An 18,989-nucleotide genomic window follows, 5' to 3' on the forward strand; every position below is an offset into this window, starting at 1 on the left:
ACACGCGGAGAAAAACAGAAACTGGGCTGTAAAGCCAGGCACCGGCAGAAAGTGCTGGTACTTTAAGTTTGGACTGCCACTGTGGCAGTTGACCATGCCACAGGGCTCTCACCACAGCAGCCAGAGACAAACCACTCAGGCTTTAACATTTGAACTTTCTTTATTAAATCAAGACAAAACTCTCAAAATTCCAAACTGAAAGTACCAGCACCTTCTGCCAGTGCCTGGCTTTGCAGCCCAGTGTCTCAGTCTTTGTGTTCCTTTCCCTGAGGCAGCTCTGCTGATGACTTTTATACCAGAGGATCAATCAGCTCACAGCTCTCAACTGCGCTTACTGATCCTCTGGTCCAGGTGAAAGTGCTCTCCAAGCTACCTCCACAACTGTGTCACTCACTTTTCCGTTAAAATATAACAAATAACCTTCTGGTTAGCTCACTGGCTTTTTCCAGAATGGAAAAAACTACCCTGATCATTTAAATATATTAAAAATAACAATAACACACTGAAGAATTACGCTCTTACAAATTAAAGTCCTGTGGTCGAAATTCTACCTAAGGCTAAGGTTGCTAATCTTGGAAAAACAAGCAAGAGGAGGCTTAACTTTTAAAATATGCAACCGATACATCACACTCTCTCTCATCGGTCCTCTCGTCAAACCTACAGCCTCAAAACACATGAACACGCACTGACTGACAACTGAAAAGTGACGACTTTTCTGTGACTCACCTATAAACTTCTGGCTATCGTCTATGCTTCAGCTGTGTATGTCTGTGCAGTTGAAGACAGTGAGAGCATGGGCAGGGTGTGTGCAGGCAGGCAGGTCAGTTTTTGACAGGCAGGTAAGCCATGGACATTTTTATTCAATCTGAATTAAATGAGTTGTGGTATCATATTATATTACTGTATTATTCTAAGACATCCACAGACGCTGGCTTTATTTATTTTTCTTTAAAGGAGGCGGCTGTGGCTGAGGGCAACCCTGAGGGGTAGTGCAGTCGTACTCCAACCAATACACAATTTGATTCGAATTAGGATTGGTTACTCTCAATGGGAAGGTCTGGTCTACTGTTGCAGTGGCCTTGCATAGTTCACTTAGGTCTGTGAGGGAGAGGTTTACCCAGATCCACAAAAATTACAAGAAGAAAACTAGTACTGATGCAAGTACTGGGATACCAGTCTACGAATTAGATCAGTTAATAAGGAAATAAAAGATGAGGAAAAGACAGCTGAAGAAACAACAGGATGGAAGAATAAGGGAAGAGGGAAGATCGATGCAGCTAGATAAAATGAGAGGACGTGAGGAAGAAAAGCCAGGTGGAGAGAGGGCTGTACCAGACAGAGGCTGAGTGATGATGAAGAGGAGGTACAGCTACAATTGAAGGACAAATGGCGATGAATGACACATCTGTATGTCTGAGGGAGAAAAACTGAGCTGACTGGAGAGCTGAGAGAGAAGGTGTCAGAGTTAAAAGTAGAAAAACAACAGTGACAGCAGCAGATGGTGAAGATGATGCAGATGATGCAGCAACAAAACAGGCCCAAATGGAGACTGCTTAAATGAGACTACTTTAGCAGCAAGCACAGCAGGCTCTAACTGGATGATAGGAGGAGAGAGATTTTCAAAATTACAAATATGTTTTGTGTACATCATTTAATTGTTTGACTTTAACATTGTTTTACTATATATTAATCTCCCAACTATAATACTTGCTCAAATCAAACTTATTTCAGTCTTGGTTGATTTCTGAAGGTTCTGCCTAGGTGTGGAACAATGATGACACTTTCCCTTGGTCTCGTTTCTTTGCAACAGGTGGCAAACACATTCCCCTCAGCCCTTAAGGATAAAGTGTGGCCTATACTTGGAGCTAAACTAAAATCCCCACCCTACTCCAATCCCTGCTCCCCCTCCCAGATGAGACTACAATGGCTGTGGCTGAAACTCCATTCAGTTAGCATCAACAGTGACTATATCTAAGCAATTGTTTTTAATCTGATGATTGTGATCTTATTTTGCTACCATAGCACATCAGAAGTGTTGTTTAAATTAAAATTCAGATAACCGTCATATGTAGATTATTATTCTGTGACTTCAGACTATTGTTAATCATGGCACCATCTTTGAGAAACTCTTCATTAGAATGTCTCTGCACAGCTTCTGGTTGATTTTATCTGGCTAGAGTATAAGTAAAATACAGCAGCGTTTATTAGCATGACTTTTATTTAGCTGAAAATATTTACCATCATGGGATGATACTAACCATAAAGTTAAAACAACGGTTAAAATTCCCTACATGTGCTGGAATGGGTTGACCAATCACAACAGAGTGAGCCTGCGGACCAATCAGGGCTGATTTGATTTTATCTGAAGGGGTGACTCAAAGAGACAGAAGCTAAACCAAGCATTTATTCGTCAATCATTACTTACAGCAAAGATTTTTTTCCTGAATATTAGAGTATGTACCAGCAATGACCCTATACAAATTCACATTTCAGGTCAGTTCAATTAGATTCATAAGTTATAACATTAAGGAGATCCAGCATCCTGTGGAACTCAAGGTTTTCACACACTGGAGAATGACCTCTGAACTACTGATCACACCACACTGAAGAAAGAACTCCAACTACTGAGACAGATAAAGGGGCAGCACTTAAATTAAATTAACATGAGGAAACAATAGTCAACATAGGAAAGCTATGATTGCTTGGATCACATCATTCATCCAAAATAACTCCACCTTGTCAAAATCCCAAAAAGCTAAACAGCTCATTTTTTTACTCTAAACTAATCTCTTTGATGAGTGTTTTACGTGTGCCTCTTCATACCATGCAGCTGTCCTCTCCTATTGTGTCTGGCCTTGTGCGAGTTGGGTTGCGATCCCAGTTGCCAATACAGGGGGTTGAATTCTCGGGAATTATGTTGCAGGAGAAAAGTATCCCCCTCCCCGAAGTTATTGAAACCCCACCGTGGTTACATGTGTCTCACCCTCCATTTTCCCTGCGTGCCAGGGCTTCAAAACTAGGTGATGTGGTGCATCTTTCTGATACTTCATGGTACATGATAATGTTGTGGTAGATAATTCTGTTTTGGGTGAAGCCCCAACAACAAGAACAACATTGGAAAACATGTATGACCACATGTGGACGGTTCCAGATTTGTCTTTGTCTGTGGACAATGTAGAACTGATTAAGGCCCAACAGAGTAACTGTACCTTAGTTAGTAGTTTGTCTGCAGCTTCAGCGAACAGAAGGGAGAGGTCTGGCACTTACTTCTTTGAGGATGGTGTCCTCATGCAGAGGTGATCTTCTGGGCCTGACAGTGACCACAATACAATCCGACAACTAGTTGTGCCAACTCCCTTTCGTGTTCAAGTGTTGAGTTTAGCCCATGATCATAGTCTGTCAGGACATTGGGGCATTTCCAAAACATATCGGCACATCCTCAGGTATTTTTTCTGCCCCGGGATTAAAATCCGAAGTGGAAGCGTTTTGCCCATCATGTCATATTTGCCAGGTAGTGGGAAAACCAAACCAAATGGTCCCTCGTGCTCCCTTACACCCTATCCCTGTAATGGGAGAACCGTTTGAGCACATATTGATTGATTGTGTGGGACCACTTCCGAAAACTAAATCTGGCAACCAGTATATCCTCACTATGATGTGTGCTGCCACTTGCTATCCTGAAGCTGTGCCCTTACGCACAATAAAGACCAAGGCTATTATAAAAGCACTAGTGACATTTTTTACCACATTTGGAATACCTAAGCATATCCACAGTGACCAATGCTCAAACTTTATGTCAAAAATCTTTGCTCAAGTAATGTCCCAGTTGTCTGTTAAGCATCACCCTGAGAGCCAAGGGGCGCTGGAGAGATTTCACCAAACATTAAAATCCATGCTTCGCAAGTACTGTCTTGAGTCCAGTAGGGACTGGGATGAAGGCCTGCCACTGCTGCTGTTTGCTGTGCGGGAAACCACGCAAGAATCCCTAGGTTTTATTCCGGCTGATGTTGTTTTCGGTCACACAGTGCGCGGTCCGTTGCGTTTACTCAGAGAAAAGTCCAAATTTTACCGTCCCTATGTCGTGGACCACCCGTTAAGTAACACTAATTATGTGATTAAAACCCCTGATCGACTCAAAAAATCCAGAGTATGTCACATAAACATGTTAAAACATTATTTCTCACACAATACCGATCTGTCCCAATTCATAGTTCTGCTTACATTTTTGCTGATATTCCCACAAAGTTTGATCAAAGTTTCCGATTTTGTAATGACTTTAGAAGGCTTAATGCTATCACCAAACCAGATTATTTTCCACTCCCTCGGATAGAGGATTGTATTGATTGTGTGGGATCTGCAAAGTTTGTAACAAAACTTGACCTACTTAAGGGGTATTGGCAGGTGCTCCTGACTCCTCGCACCTCAGAAATGTCTGCGTTTGTGACACCAGATAATTTTTTGCAGTATACAGTAATGCCTTTTGGCCTCAGGAATGCCCCTGCAACATTTCAGCGACTTATGTCGCAGCTGCTCTCTAGTGTTTCAGATTGCGAGGTATACCTAGACGATGTTGTTGCCTACTCCTCTACTTGGGCTGAGCATGTGGCAACCCTGATAGAGATTTTGAGCCGTTTGAGTAATGCTTCCCTAACACTGAATCTAGCAAAGTGTGACTTTGGTAAAGCAGTGGTGATGTATTTGGGTAAGAAAGTAGGACAAAGTCAGGTGTGTCAACTAAATTTAAAAGTACAGGCAATTGTAGATTTCCCAGTGCCCAAGACTCGGCGGGAACCTCAGACCACAACCCCTTAGTATGTTCGATATTTTAAGGGGGGCGGTGTTACAACCCTGAGGTTGTGTGGATATTTCTCTCTCTCTCTCTCTCTCTCTCTCTTTGCTGTGATGCTTGGGTGTGATGTGTTTTAAGTGTGTCTCTACGAGTGGATGAGTGTGTAGGTGTGTTTACAGGGAGCTGATTGGTTCCAGCCCAAGCTGCAAGGATAAGAGGACGGCTTCCCACAGCTCCAGTGGTCTCTCTCCTTTTGCCACTGCCAGCCCGTCCTCCACCCAGACTCACCTTGTGCAGCACTGTGTAAACTTTTCTTTTGTACCAGCCCGTTCTTGGTAGGGGTGGGTAGCATTTCTGTTTAAGCCATGTTTTCTCCTGTTTTGTTTGGTTGAGGAGTTAGGTCAGTACCATGTCTTTTGTTTCCTTAATTTGAGTAGGGAAGTTTAGGTTGTTTCGCCTTAGCCAGTAGCAGAATAATGTTAAGTGCATGCAATTTAATGCAGTATGTACTTAAGCGGTGGAATTCATGACCATTAAACAATCTCCCTCTCTGCAGGGGAGGGCCAAGATAAAAACGGGTATAAATTATTTAAAACACATCAATGATTTCACACCAACCCTCTAATTTATAGCATCTCCCTTGTGTGGCAACACAGCACCATTAACACGCCAATCCATATTTCACACAACTCGGTCTGACACCGCCACTGAAAATCTATACATCTGAGCCCACTTGGGTCTTCTCCATTATCGATTGAGTAAATCCTGGGATAAAAATTACATAAAAAAACAGACAGTCTCTGCAGGGCTGTTTTTCACAATGCCTGTTTTAAAATTTCGCCATGAATTTATTGTTGTGGTCAAACAAATAGTGAATGCAATAAAGTATGTAAATAACATTGTTTCCTCTGCTGCAAGTTATTTTAAAAGAAGAGGACTCCAAACATTTATGTTGTATTCCCCTTCAGTTTCATGTCTGCTTTTACTATTTATATGAACATAATGTTCATTCAGTCAGACAACTCACTTTCGATCATGTAATATATTTATTACAACAGATTTAGTGTTTGGCGTCTAGGCTCCAACTTAATCACTCCCCCATATGATTACACAGGAATGATGGGAGTGATGAGCAAATACTTGTAACCCCCCGTTGGAGCCTACAGGTGGATGCTGGGGTGGTGGAGGGTTTGAAGCAACAGGTAGGAATACTGCAGCAGCAGTGCGAGCAAGAGGGGTTGATGGGAAATGTCTCTCTGGTTAAATAGACCACCTGATAAGGTGGGTGTGTATTATAGATGGTTGTGGAGAGTGTGGTATGTCACATGATGTATGTCACATGATATATGTAATATGATTGGCGCAGGGCAGCTCGAGTTGTCTGCCAGAACTAGCTTGCAGGCGTCGCCATATTAATGTTGAAAACCTTTTTGGGCCGGCAATTCAGATTTGATTAAAATGGCAATATCATAGAGTCTGTTATCAAATTCAAGTCCCTGGCTGAGAACATGGAACAGACACGCAAGAATAGTTGGAACAAAATGGCAGCAATGCAACATTAGTTGGGTTTGCCACCTCCAGTTTTATGTATGTAGTTTTATGTCATTAATTAACATAACACTGAGAAATGATTATGCCTTTACCTAGAAGTTGAAAATTAAGTGCTATTTAGGAAAATATTCAGTATTTGGTCACCCCTCTGAAATTCATTGGTAGCTGCAAGACAATGTTGGAATTTTACAGACGTAAACGTCGGGAAGCCCAGTACCTTCTGCAATGTGGAATCCCAAAATGGGTCCAGGCCCAAACCCCAAAAACAAAATGGGGACTATGCTGAGTTGCATCTCGTTTGAAAGAGAAATCCATTGTGTGGAATTGGAGACTGATCAACTCAATGGAAATTAACATTCTTGAGACACCATACTACATACATAAAGTACATATAAGTCCAAGTCTAAGGTTAATACTGTAGTATGGGTGCAAAAAAAGAGTATTACAAGCAGAATATCCTTAAGGATAATAATAATAATGAGCATTTAGTCAGAGACAGATAAATCTGAGCAGAATAATTGGAATAACTATATGTTATTGCTTGTTGGACTGAAAGGGGGTATGAAATGCACAAAGCAGCAATGTTGTTTGTATCAAGAGTTAACCTGTATAATTAGTGAAGTTGTTTCTCTCTCTAAAAGACACCATGGTGATGATGGCTCTGCAGCCTGTCAGACGAGCGGTGCTACATCCATCTTCGGGAGCCTATGTCCCACCAGACAACCAGTATTGCATCTTAGCTAGATTCAATTATAAAATTTTGTCTCCTGTAGAACACATCTTTGAATATCAAAGCTCACAATGCCATTTCCTGTCTGAAAATTTCCTTTTAATTTTGATTTAGACTTAAATTAATGAAAAATCGTAAACATTCAACATTTGAAGATGGTCCACAGGACAACTATGAAAATTAAATGTCAAACGGCTTTTCCATTTTCATTCCAAAATGGTTATAAAATGCGCACCCAGTATGTGAAAATTTAAATGCAATTTGTATTATTGCAATGTCACTCATACATATGCATGGAAATATATTTAGATTTTAAGGTGACATTATAATTTTAATAGAATCTCCTATAGGCTTCCATAATGATGAGCTTTTATAAAGAACCAAAAGTTAATACAGTTTTTTCCTATCGTTTTCGGTCATGTACCCATACTATGGTCACTTTTCCCTATCACTTAACACAGTGGGCTTTAGAGACACACACCTCTGCATATCTGTTAACCTTTGGTGCAAAATGCACTACAACAACCACACCACAAACAATGCTGCCATAACTTAACACATGTTTCCTCTCAGAACACTATGACCTAAAAAACACTAACATCTTGAAGCATTGCCAATTGCATATATAAAATGTTGCTGTGTCCTCCAGTTTGGCATAGATTTCCTGTAGTGTTGCATTGAAAAAAAGAGAAAAAACACAGACAAACACTTCTTTGGACTACAGTAATAAAGTTTGTAATATTACAGTATGACAATCCAAGCCAAGTATCTGCTGACAGTGTTCATATGTCGGTTTACCTCCCACAAAAGATGTCACAATTGAGTGTGGTAAATGTACTGTAATTGTAAATACAGTAAATACTGTAAGTGTTTTATGAGAAACTGAGAATAACAATTTTCAGTTTTTGTAATGCAAATTACATACAGTAAGTACGTAATATATGATCCAGAAACAAATCACAAACACAACAGTTTTTTTCACTGTGCTTTACTTTTTGGAGATTTTGTCACAGTGCAAGTGTTACACAAAACAGAAAATACATTACAAAGTCAAAAAATGTGTTCTAACAAAAAATGCAATGCACAAAACCTGCACATACTGTATATTACAGTAGCCCAACAGTGGCGCAGAATTGGGCTAATCCCTCCTATCCTCCGCATTTGGCCACAAATTTTCATCTACGTCGCAACGTATGGTTTCTCTTGCCATACAACGTGGATAAAATCTTTTGGAATGCCTTATCCAGGCCTGGATATCTTCTGGGGCTATGTCCATACACCCAGCAGCCATTGCCTCTAATAGGGACATCTGGTCCTGAGGGCGGTGGTCATAGACCTTCCATCTCCACGCCGAAAATAATTCCTCGATGGGGTTGAGGAAAGGAGAGTAAGGCGGAAGGAAAAGTGACATCATCCTAGGACGCGCCGCAAACCACCCTGTGACTTGCCGGGAGTGGTGAAAGGCCACATTGTCCCATACAATTACATACGTTGGTAGATTCTGCCTGTCTACCTCTCTTGCTGTGAGCCTTTCGTAAAGCTCATCTATGAAGGCAATTAGGCGTTCGGTGTTGTATGGGCCTATGCCGGCCTTCTGCAGCTGCAGTCCATCGTTCGAAATTGCTGCGCACATGGTGATGTTCGCACCCCTCTGGCCTGGAACATCTATCGTGGCCCTTTTCCCAATCAGGTTCCTTCCACGGCGACGTGTTTTTGCCAGGTTGAAGCCAGCCTCATCCACAAAGATGAACGCATGTTCATTCTCACTGGCTTCAAGTTCCATGGCTCTCTTCAGGAAATTAGAGAATACACAAGATACCATAAGACAAAAATGGCATAGCTTACAGTTTTGTGCAAAATCACAATCAACATGACAGTGTGTCCTGTGTTCAGTCTTACCTGGACGTATTGGTACCGGAGTTCCTTTATCCGCTCAGAGTTCCTCTCGAAGGGGACAGTGTAAAGCTGCTTCATTCGAATTTGGTGCTTTTTCAGCACTCTGGCGATGGTCGTGGTGCCAACATTCTCAATGTTGGCAAATACACCAATGTCTGCGATGATGTTTGCACAAATTTCTCTTAGCCTTATACTATTGTTAGCAATAACCATTTGCACTATTGCATTTTCTTGTGGCAAAGTGAATTTTCTTCCCCTTCCACCTGAGTGGGGCAACCGTTGGGTCCTACAATAGTGAGTCAGACACAAATGCACTGATACGTCAGGAGAGTTTTGGAGACTTCTCACATCACATTACTACTGTTACAAACACATCAGTCAGAATGCTGTAAATACTGTATAGTACCTGTTAGTTTGTGTGAAAACCCTCACGATTGATGCCACCGTTGATCTTGGCAAGTTCGGCTGAACCCTCAGACCAGCTTCCCTCATGGACAGACCATGATTGATTACATGGTCGATGACAGTTGCTCAAATTTCATCAGATACAACTGTCCTTGCTGCTGCTGCTCCTCTCCCTCTACCTCTCCCTCTTCCTCTACCTCTTCCTCTTCCTCTACCTCTTCCTCCTACTCCACCTTCACCTCCACCTCCATCTTCACCTTCACCTTCACCTCCCCCTCTTCCTCTTCCTCTACCTCTTCCTCTTCCTCCTACTCCACCTTCACCTCCACCTCCACCTCCACCTTCACCTTCACCTCCACCTCCACCTTCACCTCCACCTCCACCTCCACCTTCACCTTCACCTTCACCTCTTCCTCTTCCTCTGCCTCTTCCTCTGCCTCTGCCTCTTGCTCTTGCTCTTGCTGCATCCATTTTCCTATACCAACTACGTAAAGAAGTCCAAAGCAAATGCCAAAGAAGGCCCTTTTTCAACGAGGCACAAATTACATGTAAAACACCTGAGTAGGTCTTTAGCTGAGTAGGTCTTTAGCTGAAATGACCACCAGGTGTTTTGCATTGCAAAACTTATCCTCTGTGTTTTGTACAGATCATTGTATGTAGTGTTGCTTTTACGTAAAAAAAAGTAATTCCATGCCAATTCACCAAGAACTATGGTGCACAGGGGGGAAAAAATCTAAATTACTGTAAAATAAAATAAATAAACTATAAACTAAATATTTTTTCTTATTCAAACATGTAACTTCATTTGTCTGTCCAAATGCAGCATCTTTCCATCTACAGTGATCTAAATTACTGATAAGTTAGGTTTTGAACAGAAAGTTCACTGTTTTGAACAGAGTATCTAAACATTGGTAAAATATGCTGTAGTTCCACAGCGTTTTGCCAGTAGTGAACATTGACTGGGGCAAGTATCCATGAAATTTGGAAGAAGGCGTCATTGCCAGCATTTGTATCTTAGCATAGGGGCAAGTAACCACAGTTTGGTTCACATGGTCTACTGGTATGCTCACTGTGTGAAGTGTTTAGGGAATGTGAACATGGTTTAGGTAAATTGCCTAAAACGATAGGAAAAAACTGTAATATACTTAAATGATATTGATATTATCATTAGAGAAATACAATGCTGTCTTCACTCATACATATTCCATTGCACTTATGCACATTAACACACACTTTAGTAGCATCTATCCAATGAATTTAATGTGTGTGTGTGTGTGTGTGTGTGTGTGTGTGTGTGTGTGTGTGTGTGTTTGTGTGTCTGACTGACTGACTGACTGACTGACTGACTGATTGGAAGGCTCCTTTTAATGAATAGGTAAGGATGATTGAAACATGTGTTTTCACAGTTATGAGCCCGTGTAAAGGAAAGACAGAGACAGAGATCAGACTAATCTCTTTACCATGAGGAGTCTCAGCTGAGGTAGCAGTCAGCAGTGTCGCAGTGGAAACCGCAGCATGAAGCAGGGTGAGAGAGCACCAACAGTGTAATAGCTGTGACCAACTGGTGATTAGATTTAGGCTTGTCTACAGAGTTTTAAAATAAAAGGAGGTATTTTTTCAGTGAGGGTGAGAGAGAGTTTGTGTTTGTGTGTGTGTGTGTGTGTGTGTGTGTTTATGTGGGGCGGGGGGGCTGATTACCTGCATCCTCTGTGATTTTACGGTCTCAGCTTGACGAGTTCAAAACCGGCATGGTATCCTTTTAAGTTTGATTTTTAACATCATCTAAAGCCACAAATGAACAAGCATCAGTATTTTCACAGCACAGCATGAGTTCACTGTGGAGCAGACATTCAGGTCCAGATATGTGACTTCATGAAAATAAAGCTCATGTCTTACTAATGCTTCAACTGATGGGCGTGTGCAATTATTAGAGTCCATGTTGTGCACCTGCTTATGTAGTTACATATTATTAATAATGAGCTTTAAAATGACAATAAAATAGCATGACTTCAGACCAGGTTGTTGTTGGTCACATGCATAATGCTGCTTCAAGATATCAATGCACTAAGGCCTATACAGTTGCTGTTTCACCATCATGAATTTGATTGTTTACGTACTTGCTTAGGCATTGAGCATGTTACTGGAGAATTCCAGTAGAGGGCACCCCACAAAACCCAGATTAAATAGAGCTCCACTCTATATAATACAAAGATTTTTCTGCAACGTCCAAATGTTTGCGCTCTAAGAACAATAAAAAGTAGATCAACATTTGGCTACTGTTCTGATGAAGACAGAGTCAGACCCCTAAAGCAGACAACGCGACTGAAAATGGCGAGTTTACTTCTCTCGCTGATGTGGTGACCCTGATGTCATGCCCACTAAACCAGTGACTGCCTCTTTACTGTCATGACTCTGCCCCTGGAACTTTAAATAATTGAAAAAGACTGTTTTTGGACCTGACCTTCTGTTGTGTGGCCTTTTTAGTTTTATGTGGGTACTGCATCTTGCTTATATGTTGCGTTAAATTCTGATGATGTGCACAACCCACGCACCAAACCAATGCAGGATTCCTAAGCGGGCATCTGCAGTGCACCTTACTACACCTCATATTAAAATCCACATGTTTATGGGTGCTGAGATGCGTGCAAATGCATTTGCTATTTAGGAAATATGAGCAGAATCATCATGCTTGGCACTTCTTTGTGGCATGTGACGTTTTTCATTTCTTGTTTTAATCTGATTGTTGTCTGTTGATCGTTTTATTGTTAAACACAGACGTCCATCTCTTTTGGATGATTCACTTACAAAACAGTAAATGCTTTTTATTCTCATTAATAGGTTCCCTTGTTTGAGACTGGCCTCGCAAAAATGACTTGCATATAAAACATCGCACCAGTCCAGTTATATCACATCTTAATACATAATTTGTCCTGAGAAAACGGTGTTGTGTCCCTGATGATGAATAATTTCTAAAAGCGTGCAAACATTAACCACCAATAGCTAGTAGCCATGTCTGCCTGAATTAAGATTGAACCAGGAAAAAAAGCTTGTGGTCGTACTGAAATGAGCAAAGCTGTGTTTTAATGTTTAGGATTTCAACTTTTCATGTTTTAAGAGGAATATTTATCTTTATTTTTATTCTCGGAAAATATTAAACGAAGTGCACTAAGCTGTCACTCTCTCTACTAAATTTGTTAGTCAAATTATATTAAATCAGTTGCCTCCCATGAAACTATCCTTTGACTCGGGATGTGTCAGCCGAACCTTCAGTGCCTCCCGAGAAAAACCTGTCAAGTCATGATAAAATTTGTGTGAGTTTATTTTTGGCTCAAGAGCATTTTCATTGAGTTATTCCTCCCATGGTGTCTTTTGTCACAACCAGCTGCACTGAGGTTTAATAAAAACGGTGTTTCCTCGGAATGGGTCGTCTGGGAATACATTATCTCGCACAGAGATCCAAGTATGTCATTTTCATGCTTGTTATGTGCACACAACTTCTATCTCATCACTCCATTCTTACAAATCAGGAAAGCTTTGTGTCCTTTTTCCATTCTTCCTTCTTTCAATTCAGGGTTTGGATTTCCTACTAGGTTCATTACCCAAATTAATTTGTTGAACACTTGAGAAATATTCTTTCAAGAAATAGTCTAAGCAGTCTGTTCCATTATTTGTAAGGCTGATTTAGCATTCAGCCATAGCGGACTAATTTTAGCTTCCTTTAGAGGAGAACTAGCCGTGCATTGTCCAGGAGAATAAGTGTCTTCACCTTTTAACATGAAGCAGGTGAAAACACCACCCAGTGTCCAATTGACCCATCTCACTACTGATACTCTCTGACAAGAAGGTCCTCTGGCACAACCAGCCATGTCCTCATAAACCATACCCTACTGCACGTAAATCAAAGATTACTCAAGTATTTTACCTCTGATATGGTTTCATAAAACGTTGCCAAACAAATTGCCAAACAACGTTAAAATTAGTTTGACAAAGTGACTTAATATATTCTACAACAAAGGGTTCCTGGCATAAACATCAACTTTCATACTTTCAAATGTGGAATGTACAATGCATGGAGTCTAAGGAAAAGTAAATCTAGTGGAATGAACATCTAAAGGAAGACAAGGAGGATTATGATGTTTGACAGCTAAAAGTAAATCTGGCTATACATTGCATCCTTGTGACGTTGATAACTGTATTCAACACACCATAATGGGAAATGCTATGAAATGCCTTGTGGTGCATAATGTCACAAGTACTTACTGCAAGGTATTTTACTACAATTGAAAAAGCTGTATCTGTAAAAGAACTATGTTTATTGTTTCCAACTTTTATAATGAAAAAAACATTTGCATCTCATACATTTTAGGTTTAGTGGCTGTGAAAGTAGACTGTCGATTTTATCAAAACTCTACAGAGTGTATAGTTTTTATTCAAATAGGGCTTCAATTTTATCGTTGAAACTCAGGAAATTGTATCATAATGTTCAAATAGACACCGGTTAAATATATATAATAAATGGGCTATAACAAGTTATTTAACTGAAGTAACTAGATATTATAAATCAACCTGAGGTCTATATAACGGTCTTATGCTTGCTCACAATTTTTACAGTGCTAAAAAAATTATCGGGGCCTTCACAACATATGTTTTCCTGGAACAAAATAAATCAATCAAAATTTGCATGATCTAATAGTTCCAGATTTAGCCAAAGGATAATGTTCAACTAATGCCCCAGACTATGTTCATTTTATTTAACACCCACACAATGTGTTGATCAAATCCAAAGGTCAAAGTCACAGCATGGGATAAAATGTTTGGCTTAATGCTCATCTATATGAAATACAGTGAAAACACATACTGTAAACATGAATATGCAATTTAAATGGCCTTTACTTCAATTAAAGAATGTATGAATAAACATTTACGCATGTTCTTTTACAGACCTGTATATAATATACATCACTTATATACTTTCATTTTGCTCATCAGGTCTTAGAATCTCATTTCACACACAACATAATTGATGTACCATTATTTCCGTTGGCCTGCTCAAGTTATATTAACTTATTGTTTTGGATGTATGACTTTTAACTCCAGTTCCATCTTGTTTATTTTACACACAGATTCTGGTGGTAACTGTTCTCAAAGCACCACTAACATCTGTAGTATAATGTTGTACAGGTACAAGTTCAAGAGCAGATCTTTTTAATCTCCAAGATCTCAACTCAAGGATTATTTTAATGCATGACTCCGAAAGTGACTTTTATTCCTAAACTCTTAAAGGGATATTTTAATCAAGGACTAGAACTCAGAATAAAACCAGCACTTACCACGAACGTACACCTTTCATTTACTCTGTATGTGAAAAAAATCATTGCAAGTATTTTTAATTGATATATTAATACTTAAAGTATATTTCCTTCTACAGTATGACTAAAACAAAAACGACTTCAAACATATGCTACCACTGCTTAACATATGACTGTTAGTTGATTTAGACCCTTTCATGCTGCATAGACTGTACATGAAGAAGGACTACATGTCTCCACCTCCTCCCATTGTTCACAAATAAGCCATCTGTTCGAACGATTCTAACATTCCACTTTGTTTCAATAAATTTTGGTCATCAAATAACCAATTAAAATGAAATTTACCAGAAAAATCATTTTTTCTTTGGTCCATGTCCCTCCATTACAATACATGCTCCAATAAATCAGCAATTAAATGATGTTCCAGAAAGATGTGATCGCTTATTAAATATTAGGGATGAGCGAGTACAGCATTATCTGTATCTGTATTCGGAGTGGGCGGGGCCTAACCCGGAAGTGGGTGTGATTTAACCCGGACGTGGGTTGGATTTAACCCGGTCGCTTTCTACCAGCACCACGTCTGAACGAACCCACGTTTAACAGAACTCTACTGGTTAATAAGTAAGTACAAACTGAAATAAAAACAAACTTCAAGCTGAAGAAACCCTAAACGTTAACGGAAAAGACCCGCGAACCTGAGTGACTGAGAGACAAAGAGCTGTTCTGTGAGTGAGTGAGCAGAGCGGTGTGTGAAGGGGAGGAGCGCTGTGACGCTGTGTGAGGATTTTCATTCAGTCCGAGCACAGATATTGACTCGTATTACTCGTATAATACTCGTGCTCGGCAAAAGTGCTTTATCCGTACCGGATACTCGTTTCAGCCGAGTATCCGGCTCATCTCTATTAAATATTATGACTAATTCAAACTGGTGAGGCTCCTTCCATATTTGGACAGTCACATATTTCTACTCATTTTCACTTCATTATGTTCAGTTTTTAGTGAACAAACTCAGGTGGTGAGATTGTCAGACAAATTTATCTCCGTTAGCAGCCCTTCTCAGTGCCCCTCCTACCTAAAGCTGCTTTCCTTGAAGCAAGTTTGAGTTTTGAAACTTTTCATTTCAGTATAATCTTTTTTGCAGGGTTTTTTTGGTAGGGTTTGTATGTGCATAGTATGTCATCTGAAAGTGTATGTTTTATAGTTTATCATTTGTTTTTCAGCAGGATTGCAGGAAAACTACTTAATGAATTTCCACAGAACTTGCTGAACATTGCCCAAGAAAGATTTGCCGCATATCTCAAAGGGCAGATCGAGGAGTTTTGTCCCTTTTAACATTTTTCTTTTTCATCGATTTAAGAATAATTCATTTAACTTTTAAAGTATATCTGTATGCATTACTACCTCCTGCATTTCACCCTTTTTTTTCTTTGCCATTGTCTGTCTTCACTTGTGTGTTCACATTTGGTCTGTGTCTGTGTGTGACTGACTGGCTCTCTACTTCAGGTTCCCTTCAATTCATCTACACACCTCCAATTAATGCTGTACACCCTCAAGCAGTACTGTACATAAGCCCCACTTCATCCAACAGATGCTCAGACACCCATAGCGGACGCTACGGATGCTTCTCTGTCTTTGAAGTTAAATGAAGTACTATGTTAAGTGCTATGATTCCTTCTGCCTTGTTCACTAATTCTAGCCTTTTTTTCTGTGCTTAGGTTCATCCTGCCTTCGTTGAAATATCAGCCACACTCAGCCTCCTATGCTACTCGCTCTGATGAAATTTGTGGTGGCCATTTGCCTGTTCTCATTCTGATTCTGTTACTTGGGCATTTATTATCTCCACCAAAGAAGGGATGTTTTCATTTGCATCTATTTGGATGTGTGTTAGTTCAAAGTAGCGACATTACACAAAATCTAATGTACAGATAACCACAAAACGTGTTGGGAGGATGTAGCATGGGTCAGGGAGGAACCCATCACATTTTGGTGCAGATCCAGAAATAATTTGTCACTTTCATAAACAATTATGAGATTGGGCATTTGTCTTGGCAGAGGTACTAGTTCCTGGTCTCAAGAGTTGATCGAGTCATTACGTGAAACCTAACAATATCTCCCACCGCAGTAAAGGGGGATGGGTCAATGAATGCTCATCAAAAACTCAAAAATATTAGCCTACAATATATATTAGTCTTGTGACAAGAGTTCTTGTAGCAGCTGCACCTTGCCATAGAGTTCCACTTGGACTGAAATCCTGACTCCTGTACAAATGGAAAAATCACCCGCCCAGTCCTCTGCTGGGTCAATCTGAGTAGCATCAAATGTAATTGAAGATTTGGCCAGTTTAGCTGACAGTGTGTGGAGAGACGGACATTTAGGTGAGGACACGGGGGAAGGAAACACAGCCTCTGTGACCCTTCCTGCTTATCACATACATGCACATTCAAACACACACTGAGTCTCTGCCTATCCTGCACATGAAAGAGAAGTTGAAAAGTAGCAGGGAAAGTGCCTGTTCAATGCTGAAGTCACGGCTGTGAGGAGATTACCTGGTGTGAATTTAATTTCTTTCTTTGGCAGCAGCATCATCTGTCACGTTCTGTGATTAACTGCATAACAAAGAAGGCATTCCACTACACAAGAAATCCTCCATCCAGTGGGAAAGTTCATATCCTCAAAAGGAAGCACCTGAGCTTAACACACACACATCGAACCAATATAATGCGCACTCATAAAAGGGAGCAACAGCTTCTATTGGATCAAACTTAGACAGCTTACAGTGACAGATAAGAGGTTACGTCTGATTCGATGGATCTCAGTTGTCTACTTAGAAGGAACCCAAAATGAGAGACTATTTATTTGCTAACATGGGATAAATGCAATGACTGATCAAATATGCACAGTCGAACCAATTATACATTTTAATAGTGATCAATCACTTGATGACCTTCAGATATTTAGATGTCTATGAAGAAATCTTTCAAGGATTTCCGTTTTGTAACGACATTGACAGCCGGATATAGAAATAGTTGGCTTAGCCATTTGGATTAGTGCTGAAGTGCTGTACAGACTTCCTGTGGAACCCACAGCAGTGGTTTGTTGGGACAGTAACGTTACATCAAATGTGGCATTTCCCAGCAGCATCATTGATTTCCTGGTGACAGAGGTTCTGCCAGTGGTCTCAGCTGTTTCAGGGTTTAAAGCCAGTCAGGCTCCAGCAGTAAGTCGTTAAAGACTCTACAGCTTGTCCAAAATGCCGCAGCACGTGTCCTGACGAGAACAAAGAAAAGAGAGCACATTTCTCCAGTATTAGCATCACTACACTGGCTTCCAGTTAAATCTAGAATAGAATTTAAAATTCTCCTCCTCACCTTCAAGGCCCTTAATAATATGGCGCCATTTTACCTTAAAGAGCTGTTAGTAACTTATAAACCCACTAGAGCACTCCGCTCCCAGAATTTAGGCCTACTTGTCGTCCCTAAAGTCTTTAAAAGTAGAGTAAAACCAGAGCTTTTAGCTAACAAGCAACTCTGCTGTGGAATAAACTACCACTTTCAGTTCGGGAGGCAGACACCATCTGTTTGTTTAAAAGTAGGCTCAAAACCTTCCTTTTTGATAAAGCTTATAGTTAGAGCTAATTAGTGCGGCAGAACGTTACTTGTTCTATTTTATGACACATGACACACGGAGCTTCTCTTTCCAGCTTCTCCTTCCTCTTCTCCATCCCTATCCCCCTTCCCCGGAATCCCTTTGCTTTATCACCCGCAGATCCAGGGCCTCTGTGGCCGCACCATGGATTGCGGTTTGTTGATCGCGCACCGGGGGTCGCGGTGGTGGACCCAGTGTGGCGGATTCTGCGTTGTGTGGGCTGATCGTGGTGGTGGTGGCGGACCCTGTGTCGCGTTGGCATCGGGTACGGGCATTTGACCAGGACCACAGCGGCGGCTCGTGGTGGGTGGCGGTGGACGGTGACTGAGGACTGGAGTGGCGTTCTGGTCTGGATGGTGGATCGTGGTCCTGCTGGTTGCTGACCATGGACTGTGATTGCAGCGGGACTGCTTAGCATGTCATGTTGGGGTTGTCCTTCGGGATGCTTACCCTCATCAAATGCTGCTAGAGACTTAAATCTTTAATCTTGAAGACTTTAATCTTGATGATGTTTTCCTGCACGTGGCATCTATTGCACTTCTGTCCGTCCTGGGAGAGGGATCCCTCACATGTGGCTCTCTCTGAGGTTTCTACGTATTTTTACCCTGTTAAAAGGGTTTTTAGTAGTTTTTCCTTACTCTTGCTGAGGGTTAAGGACAGAGGA

At 40.8% G+C, this 18,989-nt stretch overlaps 1 protein-coding gene across 1 annotated transcript; it reads right to left on the minus strand.

Moving 5' to 3' along the window:
* Nucleotides 1–8,208: 8,208 nt before the first annotated feature.
* Nucleotides 8,209–9,489, minus strand: LOC128429151 (uncharacterized). The gene is made up of 2 exons (XM_053415436.1): nucleotides 8,970–9,489; nucleotides 8,209–8,859 (listed from the first exon to the last, which is right to left on the minus strand). Exons 1-2 carry the CDS (start codon nucleotides 9,177–9,179, stop codon nucleotides 8,209–8,211), a joined length of 861 nt encoding a protein of 286 aa, XP_053271411.1. The 5' UTR covers nucleotides 9,180–9,489.
* Between the last annotated feature and the right edge of the window lie 9,500 nt (nucleotides 9,490–18,989).

Source organism: Pleuronectes platessa, chromosome 22 (genome assembly GCF_947347685.1).
Source record: "Pleuronectes platessa chromosome 22, fPlePla1.1, whole genome shotgun sequence".
NCBI lineage: Eukaryota > Metazoa > Chordata > Actinopteri > Pleuronectiformes > Pleuronectidae > Pleuronectes > Pleuronectes platessa.